The 15,438-nt window shown below is 39.0% G+C and overlaps 1 protein-coding gene across 3 annotated transcripts in view; it reads right to left on the bottom strand.

Moving 5' to 3' along the window:
* UVRAG (UV radiation resistance associated) overlaps positions 1 to 15,438 on the bottom strand; it is a 94,145-nt gene that overhangs the window by 31,186 nt on the left and 47,521 nt on the right. For all 3 annotated transcript variants that reach the window (XM_084226457.1, XM_084226456.1, XM_084226458.1), the window contains one exon: positions 543 to 621. In XM_084226457.1, the coding sequence (XP_084082583.1) occupies positions 543 to 621 (79 nt within the window). The remainder of the gene's footprint in view (positions 1 to 542; positions 622 to 15,438) is intronic.

Raw genomic sequence — 15,438 nt, forward strand, 5'->3', positions numbered from 1 at the left:
AATACAAGTCTGCAAAGTCTCTTGCGTTTTTCAGAGTAAAGGGTGTTTTTTTTTAAATACATTAAAAACAAGGAAGTAAGGTTGATTAGAAAACTTTTTAAATAAAAGTCACACATTTGCAATACTTCATATTTTACATGTATTGTGTTTTCTTATAAGGGTAGAATACAAGTTGAAGCAATAATACAGCAAAATTAAAGACACACAAGCAAGAATTACATGAATAGATCTTCAAGTATGACAGAATAAAAAATATGAGAATATTTATAGTTTTCAAAACAGTATGAAGTCTACAGATTCATAGAATGTACTATTTGAAAAGGAAAAGATTCATTATTATCTGGCAAGTCCTTCTCTAAGCATCACAGAAGAAAATCTCAAGCACAAAGCTGAAGATAAGTGAAAATTATATTTTCAAGGATATTTTACTTAGTTCACAGCTTTTCACCACAGAGAGGAGCATCACAGGACAGCACATGCACATTCACATCATATTGACACCAAGCAGAGAATACATAAAAAGTAATCTCACGTGTACCAACCTGTGCTATATTTTTGTTGAGAAGATAAACTCCATATTCAAACTGAAGCTTCTCCCCTCCTTTTGCATATAAAGGAAATCTGATGGGAAAAAAAAAAGGGGGGGGGGGAAGTATTTAAGGTGAAATTATTCAGATGCTTATGTAAACTTCAAAAAGCCCCAGATTCCTTTTCTGAGAAGGTAAAAATTTTAAAAGCTTCCTTTGCTGACTTCTTCCAGGAACCCCTCCATAGGATATATTCAGGAACCCCCTGCAACTCCAGTCAATCAGCATTTAACAACTGATTCCAAAACTCAGCTATGGAATTCCATTTTTTAAAGTATTTCAGGTTTTTAAAAGACACTTTATGATTCTCCCAGAGCTGCAACATCCCTCTCACCAATCAAAGTGTAATTTCAGAAGCACACAGCGCAATTCCACATCCCACGTTATCCCTCTGCATTCAGTCAGTCACACTTGGTTATCTCATTTTCAAACAGAAAGAATATTTTCAAAAAGTTGTTCTCCTTTGATCATTACCCTGTGACTGACAGAGCACAAAGCCCTTTACACAGAGAATAATTCTGCAGGCTCACTTACCAAAACAACATTCAGAATAGAAGTGATTCCTTTCAACAAACTTCGCACATGCACCAAAGGCTTGAGTCACAGCATCATAGGTCACTATAGCCCTTGCAAACATTTTATTACTGATCTTTATTTTTCCTATGTAATAAATATTGCTCACCATTTTGAATGTAAATTTGATATTGCATTTGCTATACCCAAATGGATCAAATAGTTTGTAAGAACATAGCGTGGCACTGCTGCATGAGACAAGAGGACTAAAACATTATTCCCTTAAATACTGAAACTCTTTGACAGTTTCTGCATTAAAGAATATAGTTTTATATGTCTGCTTAAAAAAATCTCTGCTTAAATGAAGCAGTTCTCAAGCAGCTTTTACAGCTGTATACTATACTTCTAAGGATTTTCTTTTGACTCCTCCTCAGCACCAGAGGTTATGAGGTCATCATGGTCAATTCAGCAATCTTAGTACAAACTAAAATTTATTTTTATGGGAGCTACTGCATGAATCAAGTTTTTACCTTCTCACGAACCATGTCCTGCAGCTCCTAGTCAAGATGCTGAATGAATTATCCCCATAAGCCCCACCCTACAGCAGAAACTAAGGTCTCTCTCAAATATAAGATAAGAAATACAGGAGATCAATATCTACTAGAAACAACACACATTCTGGAGAGGTGATTAGGCAAAGTGAATTTTATCATCCATCAGCCCCATAGTAGAGTACATTTATAATTTTAAGAATTATATAGTGTCATTAAAGCTAAAGGTTAACAAGTCATGATCACAGCAGATCAAATATTGAGATGTCAGCTTCAGGTTTTCTGCTACTTTCAAACTTGCTAGGTCTATTAAATCTCTGTGAATACTATTTATCTAGCTAACCTTGCTTAATAGATCTATAAATCAAACTAGTTCCCCATGCAAGAAAATGAAGCTTTCCCAAATGCTACAAAAATTCTGCAACACATTATTCTAAGTGCAAAATACAAAGCAAGAGGAATTAATTTCAATATCTCCAATTACACTACTAAACAGAGCACGGGTTAGATTTAAAGAATAACTTTACAATTAACAGTCTAAAACTAGCAAATTTTTTTACAATAAAAGCACCATTAGCAACACAAACCATGTTTCCCTAGAAGGCAGCATTTCATGAAGTCACTGGTAACAGGAACCATACATTCTGTCATTAGACACAGAGCTCTTTGATCCATACAGTATAGAAAGGAGGTAAAAACTGGTTTATGGTGCTCACTGACATCTCCCACACAGAGATTATTTTAAAAGGGAAAATCAGGCTTTTCTGCTTACCACATTGATCCTGCTTGTTTCCCAATATTCAGATTTCTATCCTCTAACTTCTACTAATTAATCTTGAAAGGCTTTAAACTACGTACATCCTTAGGTCAGCTTTCACAACATAACCCCTAAAGTCTTGAAAACTACCAGTGGATGTGTCTGCATATACACATTTATGACTCAAGAGAAAAATATTACTAGGTTTTATGCATCTCTCTTTGTGTTTTATCTTGCTTGCCCATTAAGCCTGATCACAAGCAAAAAACTCAAGGAACCCAAACATTTTATACAGTGCTTCAGTGAGTATAAGTGAATCCAACTTGAACTGCTGCCTTCCTGTGTGAAATTCTTCTTGCCCACTCAACAGAAAAGCATTGACTGTAAGCTTAATCCCTCCCTTTGGCATTCTGCAAAAACCTGAGTCTGCTGTGTAAGGATTTAGTTATAGTAAATACTTTTGAAAAACACTATTTTAGTGTTTCTATAATCACAAAATGCATAATAAAATTCAAAATGCATCCACCTACCTATTCTACTCCAAAGTGCACCTCCCTTTTTCCCATTCTTGCTGATATATTTGGGAGAAAAAAATCACTAAGCTACTTTAAAGCAAAACACATAGTTATTCTGAGATAAAAAATCTGAACGAGTGTGATATGTTTAGTGGAAAGAATCAAAACCCACAAGCTACAGGTACCTTTTCTATAATCAACAGAAAAGATTATCTGAGAGAAGTTATCAAGTGTTGGAAATTTGTTCTCAGTCCAGGACAGAGCTCAGAAGTTGAGCTCTGGTCCTCTTCAGAGTAGTACTTACACGCTCTAGGAAACCACACATCTGCCACATGAACAGTAAGGAATTATGAACAAAAGAGCTTCACCTCAGTGAGGGTCAACATGTGCCTTTGTGAAAATATGTTGTCATTTACATACAGCTAGGGAATATGACATTTCAATAGCATGTAGGCTTCTTAAAATACAGCGCTAACACACACTGAGTTTATGGAAGATGATCTATTTCTGTATATAAAGAGGCAGGCAACGTAGCAATAGTGGTTTTAATAGTGATTTGTAAAGAAAATCCTGGTTTAGAGAAGATTAACCTGATGCAAGAAAAAGATCCACCATATTTAGTAACTTGTAACAAATTTACCCCTTTTGAAACTGTTTCTATATCTGGTATTCCCACTGCTTTCAAGACATGTCAGCAAAGGTAGGAGCCTGTACTGGGGAAAAGCAACAACAACTACGAGTGATTAAGGGAATAATCAGCCAGCAGGCATGCGTAGAGGTGGCTTTAGGATCTAAGAGAATTGTGCCAAAGATGCTGAAATTAAACAAGCCCCACTCTGAATTCAGTAGGTGGAGAACTCTAGTTCAGAGTGATCCAAGCTGCACACTGAACTGGTTTGAACCAGATGGTCAATATGTACTTTGAAGGTCTCAGGTAACATAAAGAAGATTCTTAATCTTAAAAGCTCACATTTGTTTGTGGAGTCTCATGTTTTTTGATATTATTTATTTTACTTATTATTTATTATGTAATAATTATTAATTATTTTATTAGTTATCTATTATTTTATTTATTAAAATAAATGAAATAAATTAAAATATCAGTAAAAGATAAATAAAAAATATCAGTAACAATAGTAAGCTTTTACTAATGTTTTTTGAGTCATGTTCTGTTTTATAGGGCTCACTGGGATACAAGTCATATGACCAGTGTTACCCAGATGCATCAGAATGCATATCTATAATTAACCACAAAACACTTGCAGGACATTTTTAGGCACATAGCTCATATCCCCTTCCATGGCATATCACTTTGGACAAAAACCTGTGTTTTTCTATGGTGATGTCACCATGACGGAACAGTTTTCTCCCCTGGTGAACCAACACTATTATGTTCAAGACCCAAGCATTCCCAGTCCCACAAGAAAGTTTTGATTGTCATTTCTCATAGATGACAAAAAAAATTTAAATAAAATAAACCCCAAATAATAGAAGCAGATAAAAGACACTTTTAATCATCTCTGAATAACTTCATTTTAGCAGAGCTTAAAATAGAGATGACTATTCATATGCCCTAACCTTACCTCTCTCATCCTCACCCACTTGACCTCTCTCCCATCTCTCCTGCTTGGAGGTTCCCAAGAATAAGCCCCTCCTCTCTCCCTGCAATCTTAATTTCAGCAAGTCATTATCCACCGCTTTATTTCGATCCATTCCCTATTAATTCCTGCCACACTTCCTAAGCAGATATCAGCTACTGGATAAAGAACTCTTCAGCTTAAAACTTGTTTTTCTATCAAAATCACCTAATATTCAAATATTTAAACCTATGGAGGATCTGCTGATATGCAATGAGGAGGGAAACAAATGTGAGCAGGTCAAGGCTCAATAGAGTTGTGAAAAAGAAAACACAAGGCAGAGGTTACATGCTTGGTTCATAGTTACCCTGATGGTTCACCATCAAGTCAGACTTTTAAACAAAAAACAGGGCTGAAAGTCTGCCTGTAATCCACACTGAAACTACAAAACCAGCATATTACCATCAACAATAGAATTAAGTTTTGAGTTCAAGGACCTCCCAACACTCCACAAATGCTAAGTTTTTAAATAGTTGGTTTGAATATTTGCATTAAAAAATATCATTCTGTTAGGTATGAAGTTTAAATATACCAAACTACACCATCAACAGGACTCTCAGGGAGCTGTTACTTTGCTTAGTCTAAGTAGACTTTATTTTACCATGGTATTTAATAAGGTAGAACACTCTTCAGACAAAAGAAACACATGTAACTCTAAGAAACTTAAAAGTAAACTCTAATAATAATCTCATTACAGTAAATCACATCAAGGTTACAAAGACTAGACAGGATACTAAATTATCCACTCTGGTTTAAAAGTCTTTCTATTAAAAAAGATAAACCCAGTATATGTGTTTCCAGTCAATATGAAAAACCACTGGTGGCTGGTTGTCAGCATTTCCACTCCAGTTGACTCATGCACATGCAAATAGCTGAACAGAAATCTCTGTCAAACCAAGACAAATTCCAATTTTCAGTTCAAGGAGGATTCCTGAATATATCTAAACACATTCATGGTCTGGTGGCAGGACAGGAGCAGCAGACATGATTTCAGATGAACACTTTTGCCAGCTGTTCTTGTCTAGATTCTCATCCTAAAGGCATTTCTGCTAGAAGTTGGCTCTGTAATTCTATGGGATCCCTGCAGGAATCTGATCCAGAGGCTGCAGCCCACCCCATGAGACCACAAGCCACTGCTCCGTGTTGCCGTTCATCCAGATACAAGCAGATCATCCTGTAATCATAAAGTTACAGGCACAAAGAAGCCTAATGTATCACCTCTAGGGCAAGTTCAAGCCACCCTGCACACTCAGCTATCATAACAGTTTCCTCCAAAATGTCATCCTTCCTCGGGGTAAGAAGGCTGTTTAAGTCACCTTCCATAGTTAATTCAAGTCTTTTCCATGATTCAAGATGTAACGAAGAAGACTGTACTCACACGCTGCTGAAAGTAAAACCAAGAAATTTCAGGCACAGACAGAGAAAAAGCCTCTTGCAAGGATTTTTCATTTTCATATTTAGAGTTTGAGGTGTGATGCCTGCAGGTCATACCCATACTCTATTCTGGTGAGGTTTTTTCCCTTATGAGGAGTATTATTGAGTTCTTAACAAAAGAAAAGGTTACGCCTTTCTCTTACTGACTTTTAAAACCCTGGCTTTGGTAAGAGCATAGGCCACAATTTGCTAATATGGTGTCTTCAACAAAACTGCTCACTAATACTGATGTATTTAAAAACCAGAAAACTGACTACAGAAAAAGAGATCTTTTAAAGTTGCCCACAGATATTACTCTGGAAAATCAGAGGCCTGTTTCAAAGTTACAACAATGATTAGACTACTTGTGTTGTTTTAAGCGTTAGACCATTCTTGCAACTCAAATAAATTGTGCTAAGAATTCTACTCTAATCACTAAAAACTCTTCACTGTCCTACTTTTTCCAGCTGACCCTCAACAAGTTCTCATCAGCCATCAAGATCTCATTTAATTTCATATCTTTAGCTCAACTTTAGCTGTTTTAAATAGTCACTTTGGTGCTTGATGAACACTCAAGTAAATCACTACAGGATTCCTGGCTCAGGCAGATGGTAAATGTTAGGAAAAGTTGAAAGAATCCTTATTCCATACATTTATTTCAGACCTCAAGCATCTCTTATGAATTCAAGTCCAAATAAATTTACTGTTGTGTTCTGTGATTTATGAATTCTGCATCGAGAAATATCACATACGTACCAATATACTGATGGCCCACTTTTATTGTCTATAACCACCTGCCTTTAACACAAACTGTTTTTAAAGCTTATGAAATTGCTTCATTTTTAACTGCTTTCACCTGCTTCTACTTTGGTAATACACCATATGTTTTAGATCTTTTATTCTCTCTTCGGTTCAGACCTCTGCCATATCCCAAATTATATTACAGTCTCAAAGTTTAATCTGTACTTCAGAAAGCTCTTAAGGGAAGAAGTCAGTAAAATAATGGCTTTTACACATCACATCCAACTGTCTTGCACAGGCTGAAGTCTGGCACAATTTAAATATCATATTACATCTCATTTGGCAAATCTAAGTAAAATTCCAAATCTAGTTTGGAATTATGTTACATAGCCTTAACTTTCCAAGTGATTAAGAACTTTAAGAACCAGTAATATTTGCAGCTTTATAAGCTAAATTAGGACACTTATGTTTTAAGAACACTTAATTATCACAAAATGGTTTGTGTTGGAAGGGGCCTGAAAACCCATCTTGTTCCAACCTCCTACCATGGGCAGGGACACCTCCCACTAGACCAGGTTTCTCCAAGCCCTGTCCTACCTGCCCCTGCATATTTCCAGGGATGGGGCAGACACTGCTTCTCAGGACAACCTCTGCCAGGGCCTCCCCACTCTCAGAGGGAAGAATTTCTTCCCAATATTCCATCTGGCAGTGGGAAGCCATTCTCCCTTGTCCCATATCTCCAGGCCCTTGCCTAAAATGCCTCTGTAGCTTTCTTGGAGCCCCCTTATGCACTGGAAAGAGCTCTCAGGTCTCCTTGGAGCCTTCTGTTTTTGAGGCTGCCTCCAGAGCAGAGGGGCTCCAGCCCTTGGAGCACCTCTGTGGCCTCCTCTGGATTCATTCCAGCAGCTCCACATCCTTCTGATGTTAGACCCCAGAGCTGGAGGCAACTTTGCAGGTGGGGTCTCGCCAGAGCAGGACAGAGGAGCAGAATTTCTCCCTTCACTGCTGCCCTGGCTGTGGGATCAGCCCAGCACAGGGCCACTTCTGGGTGCCAGCACACATGGCCAGGGTATTTCCAGCTTCTCATCCTGCCATTTTTCCAAGCTGTCCTTCTCCTCAGAGCTGCTCTCAATCCTTTCTTTACCCAGCCTGAACTTATGCTTGGGATTATTACGATCCCAGTGCAGCACCTTGCACTTGGCCTGGTTGAACTTCACAAGGCTGGCACAGGACCAACTCTTCAGCCTGTCCAGGTCCCTCTGCCATCCCTTCCCTCTAGCACCACACAGCTTGGTGTCATTGGCAAACTATCTCACTGTCCATGTCGTTGACTTAGAAGTTAAACAGTGCTGGTCACAATTCCAAATCATGAGAACACCAATCATCACTGCTGTCCATTTTGACATCAAGACATTACCCAGTAGCTAAGTGCAGACTGGAATCTTAATCCAAAGATTAAATGAAGCTGACACAACTGCACTTTCACATGACCATATTTACACTATCTTTGATACTTCCTGCACAATTGTGCCAAATTTATCAGAGAACGAATTCAACCTGGCTTTTTCTTTCACTTCTCATTTTCAAGGACAGTAAGCAGAATGACTGGAGAGAGGTGGCTGCAGCACAGACTTGGCAAAATGCAACTGAAACCCAGTTATTCATTACCATACAGATAAAGAACTGATGCCATTTCTGGGACTGTAAGTCACTCATCTCATAGCAGAGCATCTACCAGATCTGGGGGAACAACTGTGTCTCACACAATGCTACTAAAAATGGGTCAGTTAAGAAAAAAAATAGTTTTAAGCTTTAGACCATGGAGAGGACACTCTATACGAGATTAGGACTAAATAGCACAATCCAGGCAAGATAATGGCCTGGAGAAGCCACAAGTTCTTGTTTGATATGCCTGAATTATGAGGAGTCTAGAAGAAAAGGTTTGAATATTTACTGAAGTTTGAGTTATTTCAGCTTCACCCCCTTTTGGAGTCTGCAAGGGGGGCAGGCAGGGGAGGAAAGAACTGGAGTTTTCCCTCCAACCTAACCACATCTTGTTTGCTTGCTGTAATGGAATGTCCTATTCAGAGGAGGAAGCTTGTGTGATTTAAAAGTCCTGGGGCTTCTCTGAACCAGAAGAAATTAAACCCTGAAAGCCTTTTAAGTCAGAAGGACCACCACTGTCCAGACAGCTCACTTAAAATCACAGTTTCTCAGGCCACTTCAAATCAAATACTAGGACAAATAAACTGCTCAAGAGCCACAAGCACCAAAATATCCAGCATTCCTACCATCTTAGCACTCCACTTGAAGATCAAGGCTGCACACCTTTAAAACAGGTTTTCTTTTCAGACTCTCTGCTGGTCAGAGTGACTCCAAAGTATGTGGAAGTCACTTTTCCCAGCCTGGCACTCAAAGGAGGAGTCAGAGCTCTTCATTTCTCGGTCTCAAGGTTGTTTATTGTTCCTTATCTATAAAATTCTTTCTCCTGTCCTGCTGAGGTCCGCTCAGCAAGACAGTCCAAGGCACTCTGCCTATCCCGGGGCAGTGTTATGTCTTTATACTAAAAACTATGTGTACAATGTTTCCAATTACTCTCCAACACCTATCACCTATGTTAGACAGTGAGCTTCTACTCTAAACCAATATAAAAGTGCCAACATCACAGCAGAAGATGGAGGCCAAGAAGAAAAAGGAGAAAGGCTGGACATGCCCAGATTCCTCCATCTTGCTCCCTGAACCCCTATTCTAAAAACCCCAAAATCTACTTTTCCCCCCATGAGAAATTCTCTATCATTCTACTTAAACTGTCGTGGCTTGTAATCCTTCATATAGAGGATGATAATTGTTTTTTCCAAGGGCTAATTCAAAGGCACAGGGGTCTTGGGCTCTGTGCCAAGGTCTCTGAGCCCCCTGGGCAGGATCTCGAGCCCTCCAGGGCAGCTAGAGGAATTTCCTGGGTTCCCACATCAGATAAGCTGGACCACAGCTCTATCAGCTTCAGAGCAGAGACTGCACAGATCTCCTGCAGAAGATCCAAAATTAAATGAAAAGACAGAAGAAAGGATTACAAGCATGCATTTTGCTTGTAATTACAGATTAAGACATAAATATGTGTTACAAATCACAAGCAAATTCAGATAGGATTACTATATGGTTTTGAGTTCCTACTTAACAGAAAAAGCTACACTTGTAAAACAAATCTGATGACAAAAATACAGGCTGCCATGAGGAAAAAGCATATCCCAATTCAAGCTTTATACAATAAATAAAGAATTCGTTTACTGGGGAAGTAAAACATTAGTTTAGCCTTATGAAATGTATTTTCAAAATGCATTTCTCAACTGTTCAGATGATAATCAAAAGCAGAAGTATCTCTCTGTGATACGTGTAACGGCTGTGACCTTGCTTTTGGGGAATGCACGATAGCTTCAGCATGTACAGAAAATAAAAGCACAGATTCAAATTATGAAAGTCAGGCAGCTCCTGACAAGTCAACACTTTGCACAAGAGGGTATCATTCTACTGCTTCAGCAAATTATTTCAAACACCTCAAAATCACAGCAAAGAATCTATGGAGCCAGTGACACTGATGGCTTTTTGTAAACTGGGCCTTTCCATGACATATTTCAGCTTGGATTCAAGGCTTGCACCATACAAGCCATGATGAATGTCACAATACATGGGCTATCTGTAAGGACAGAACTCCAAATCTCACTGCCACTGAAGAATCATTTTTAACTAGAAGACACTCTATACAGGTCAAGTCCCTGCTTATTTTAAAAAATGAAGTAATGTTTTGGAAAAAAAAAATCTCAACAGGAGTATAGTGTTCCAATGGGAGTAAATTAAGACTAGTATGCCTTCACAGAAACATTTCTCAGCTGGTCTCAGATAGATCTCTGGGGTCATTGGTCTCATATACGGCTGTAAACAAAATCTGCTTTCTCAGACTGGCCAGGAGCATGTTAAAACTTTTAGTTCCCAGAAACAGTGTTAACATTATCTAAATTCATTAAACAACACCTGATCTAATTCTTTATCTATACACAGCAATATCTTCTGACCCAATGAAGGCAAAAGTATTGTTTTGTTAATCAAGAATCAAATAAGCCAGGATTCTAGCTAAACATCCTCAAGAATTGTAGAATGTAAAAATACAGTTCAAGATAAGTTCATGGCAAAAAGCATTCTTTGAGCAATACAGTTGAACCCTTAACACACACTCAATCTGCCCCAAAGAATCAACTTTTCTTTGATAGCTATTAGATTTCTCAAGCAACCATCTCCCTCCAATCTAAGTTTGCCAAGATTTCTTCCCAAAGCTGCCATTTCATTACCTCAGCCGAAGTACCAAATTTGACTAAAGACGTGTCAATTGAGTTGGAAAATCTTAACGTCAGTGAAAAGTTATTCTTCACATGCTTGTGTTCTGATTTTTCAGGCTGCTTTGTTTGCAAGTGACTTATCTGTTACCAGGCACAGAGCAATAACAACTTTAGTGGTGTTGAACTGAGTCTAGTGCAGCTGAAATCCTTATTTTCCCATTCTTCCAAACTGGAGTAAGGCCACATAAGGAGGATCACTTTCAGATTATGCTCATTCAACAAGTGGATTGCAAATGCTCCAAAATTATCCATAGGCTAGCTCAGCAACACTTATCTCCACTTACTTGCACATCCAGCTTGCCACACTTCAAAAAAATTAAAGATAATACATTGAGAAAGATAATTTGGAAGCATTTTTGGAGCAGAACTGGCAAGGAATCCCATATGTTTGCTTTATTCATTTTTTATCCTGAAAAGAAATTTTTTACATCAGAACTTCCACTGTCAGTAACTCACTTTCCACGACTTAACACTCTGTGAACCACACACAACATACCAGTTTTTCTGAGCAGTGCAAATGAGTAGGTCTAAAATACAACACCAATACACCAAAATAATTGCTTGAGTATGTGTAGATTCAAAATATGTCCAGTCTGATTTACTTAATCTTCTCTGAAATTTGGTTTCCTAAACTAATGAAAAGCACCCCAAACTGGACTAATCCAGTCTGCTGGGGTTTGAATTCAAGGTTCAGTCAACAAATTGTGGAGATACATCAACATTCCCCACATGCAAAGGCGCTGCAGACCTTGCACATCAGCTAAGATAAACTTACTCAATGCTTTGCATCCTTAAGGAATCCAGAAATGCACATTTCACTCTGAAGACCCAAGAAGGGCACCTCTGATTCATGCTTTATGCACTCTTCAGTTGCAACAAGTCTGCACCATCCCAGTGGAGGGTTACCTGGTTTTTATATGTATACATTTGCCCTTCCCACAAGGGCTACAGCAATGAATTCAACCTGGCCTTCAAAGTATCAGCACCTAGAGAAATCAAACATCAAGACAAAAACTGACTAATCACTGCAATCTTCTGGCATGCTTGGGGTTTTCAATAATGATCAAGGTGAGCTGCATAAAAAGACAAATTTGAGGTGTAACTCCAACTCAGAAAAATAGTTTCCAGGAAATTACTTCAGGAACAAACCTATCCCTTTTAGTTATATAATTATTTAGCTGTATTTTCATCCTGTTTTCCATGAGGGCCCAGTATTACAACAGACAGATGTTTCCTACTTTAATGACAACCAAAGGAATTTAGACAGGACAAGCAACCCATGGTAGCATTCTTAATTTCACTCCCCCTTACATCCTTTCATACATCTTTTGGTACCTGAGGTACATCATAAAACAACTGCAAAAATGTCAGATGCTGCAAGTAACATGCCCAAGACTTGCACGGTAGCTGTTTGAATCCTTTGGCCTTTGCTGTCTGTGTCTGTCATACACAGTGAAAGGAAAAACAATAGTCTTTCTCTAAAACACAAAATACCAAGGAAACCTTTTACTGCTATCTCAGATCAACTAATGCCAAATATTCCTGCAAAAAATGCACCAGACTAGATCAGGTTTCTTCCATTACTCTCTGGGTCCTGTTTGTTTATCTTTAAATTTTATAGAAATTTTTGGCCTTTATAACACTGAATACCAATAAGTTCAATATTTAAACATACGACAAAAAAAAAAAAAAAAAAGCAAGCCCAAAAGCCCTTCCTGGAGATTGGACAACTCTGCAATGTCTTTAAATGCTCCAGCAGCTATGCTTGCAAACCACAATGTTCTTGCTGCCTTTTAAATATAAAACCTTTTTAGGCATTGATGCCATTTTCTACCCCTTCATTTTTTCTCCAATGTGAAGTATGACACTGAAGTGGCAAGTTTCTTCCTACTGCTCCTACTAGTCCTCCCTTAACACATTTTGTTGGGAAGAAGGTGTAGCATCTGTGACATTGTGTGTACTATTTGATTTCTCTATACTATTATTACAGAGAAATAATGTTTGTAAAACTATTTCTTGAAATAGTTTCCAGTTCCAAGTTACCTATCAGGGAAGAGCTCTTGAAAATCTTTAAGAGACATAGTAGGAGTGATAGCTCAAAAATTCAACATAAATAATTCGTCTGAATGCACATTTCACTTCTCCAGATACACAAAGCAAATCAGAAAGGTGATTAAACCTAAAAACCCCTATTTTTCCTCTTAGACTAATATATATATTTCCAAGCTGTTTATACTCAAATATACTGTAACATGAGCAGCAACACCAACACAGGGAATGTCGCAATGTATGTCTCACTCCAGCCACAACAATCCTTATTTTGCCTTAAGCTGGGAGCCATTCTTTATTAAAAATCTGGGAGCAGACTAACAGAAGCATTAAATACAGGGCTTGAGAAACACAGTCTCAGAACATATCAGAAATAGTTTCGTCTTAGCATTCTCACTCTGTTGTTGAGCATGTGATGAAGTGTTAGGTTTCAGTTCCACCGGAACACTGCCAAAGAATTTAGGTGATTTATTCTGCAAGTAAACTTGTTCATTACTGGAGAGAGGAACATGTTGCTGTCTAAGTAGCTTTAATTTGGAGGTTACATACCCATAAACAGAATAGTTAAGGTTCTTAGATCTTTAAGAACATCCCAAATCCAACCACTCACCCAGCCCTGCCTAGGCCACCACTAACCCGTGTTTCAAGTGCCACATCCACATGGCTTTTAAATACCTCCACCACTGTACCAGACTTGACCAGGGCTGGACAACATTTTCAGGCAAGAAATGTCTCCTAATATCCTACCTAAAACTTCTCTATAACAATTTGAGGCTGTTTCCTCTTGTCCTGTCAGCTGTTACCTGGGAACAGAAAACCCCCCCAAGTGGCTCCACCCTCCTCTGGAGTTGTAGAAAGCAAGAAGGGCCCTCCTGAGTCTCCTCTTCTCCAGCCTGAGCTCCACCAACTCTTTCAGTCTCTCCTGGTGCTCCAGACCCTTCCCCAGCTCCAACCCCATCCCTGGGCATGCTCCAGCTCCTCAATGTCTGTCTTACTGAGGTACAGTGAGGATTGAAAGTGCCTCACCAGTGCCCAGCACAGGGGGACAGTCACTGCCCTGGGCCTGTGCCATATCATTACTGGTACAGGCCAGGTGCCATTGGCCTCCTATCACCTGGGAACACCTGGGCTCATCAGGTGCCATTGGCCTCCTGATCACCTGTAACACCTGGGCTCATGTTCAGCCACGGCTGATCAGCACCCCCAGGGCCGTTCCCAGCTTTCCAGCCACTTTGACCCAAGCTTGCAGCATTCCATGGTTGTGGTGACCCAAGGGTAGGATACAACCCTTGGCCTTGTTGAACCTCATACAGCTGGCCTTGTCCCATCAGTGCCGCCTGTCCAGATCCTTCTGCAGAATTTTACTGCCCCCTCCAGCAGGTCAACACTCCTGCCAAACATGGTGTCCTCTGCAAACTGAATCAAAGTGCACTCATTGCTTTGAAGGCCTTCAGACTCCAGAACTTCTGAGAATTCTTTCTTCCTACATATTGCATGAACTCTGGAGATGCTGAAAGGGACCACTGAAGAAGTGAGTTAATGAGAAATTTTGTCAAAATCAGATTCTTGCCTTAACATGGTAATTCAAAAAGTCATAAAAGTTGACATCACAGGAGAAAACTTATAGCATTTTGGTAGTACCAAAATCAGGTTTTGGAATACAAGAGAGGAACAGTTATTAAGCAGATTACAAACACTAATGTCTCTACAATTACAAAGCTGACCATATACTATATGCTACTGGCAGTCACTCTGTACTTCATTCTAAGTTCATCCTGTGGCCACACAAGAGCTAAGTTCTCACCACAGCCTCCTACTTCAAAGTCCCAACGGAACAGTTAGTGTAACAGAAAAAAATTGTAACTTCTCAAGATCCTCATAGAAGTGACCTGGATCATGCAAGCAAACCAATTTGAAGCAAATGAAGCATTTTCCAGAAGTTACATTCTGAAAGCTCTTAAAACATTTAACCAGCTCAACAGGAGGGCTTAGAAAAGTCAGTAAAGAAACTTGAAAGTCTAGTAACATCTTTATACAGTATGACTTTAAAAACAAACACCTGTACTTATGCATTTGCTCTTGAGCGAAAACCTCAGCTATTTTCCCCAACAAACAATTTCTAGAAACTCCTAATAAGGATCTCAGAGAAACCCTGTGTCTTGGCTGAAAGGACAAGTGCCTGCCAAGGAAGGTGGGAACCTTACGGGGATGGGAAACACAAACCCCTTCTCTCCAAATTACTGTAACCTTGAAATGACAGGGCTTTCAGGCAAATATATGGGAAAAA

This window comes from Fringilla coelebs (assembly GCF_963513975.1).
Source record: "Fringilla coelebs genome assembly, chromosome: 2".
Classification (NCBI taxonomy): Eukaryota; Metazoa; Chordata; class Aves; order Passeriformes; family Fringillidae; genus Fringilla; species Fringilla coelebs.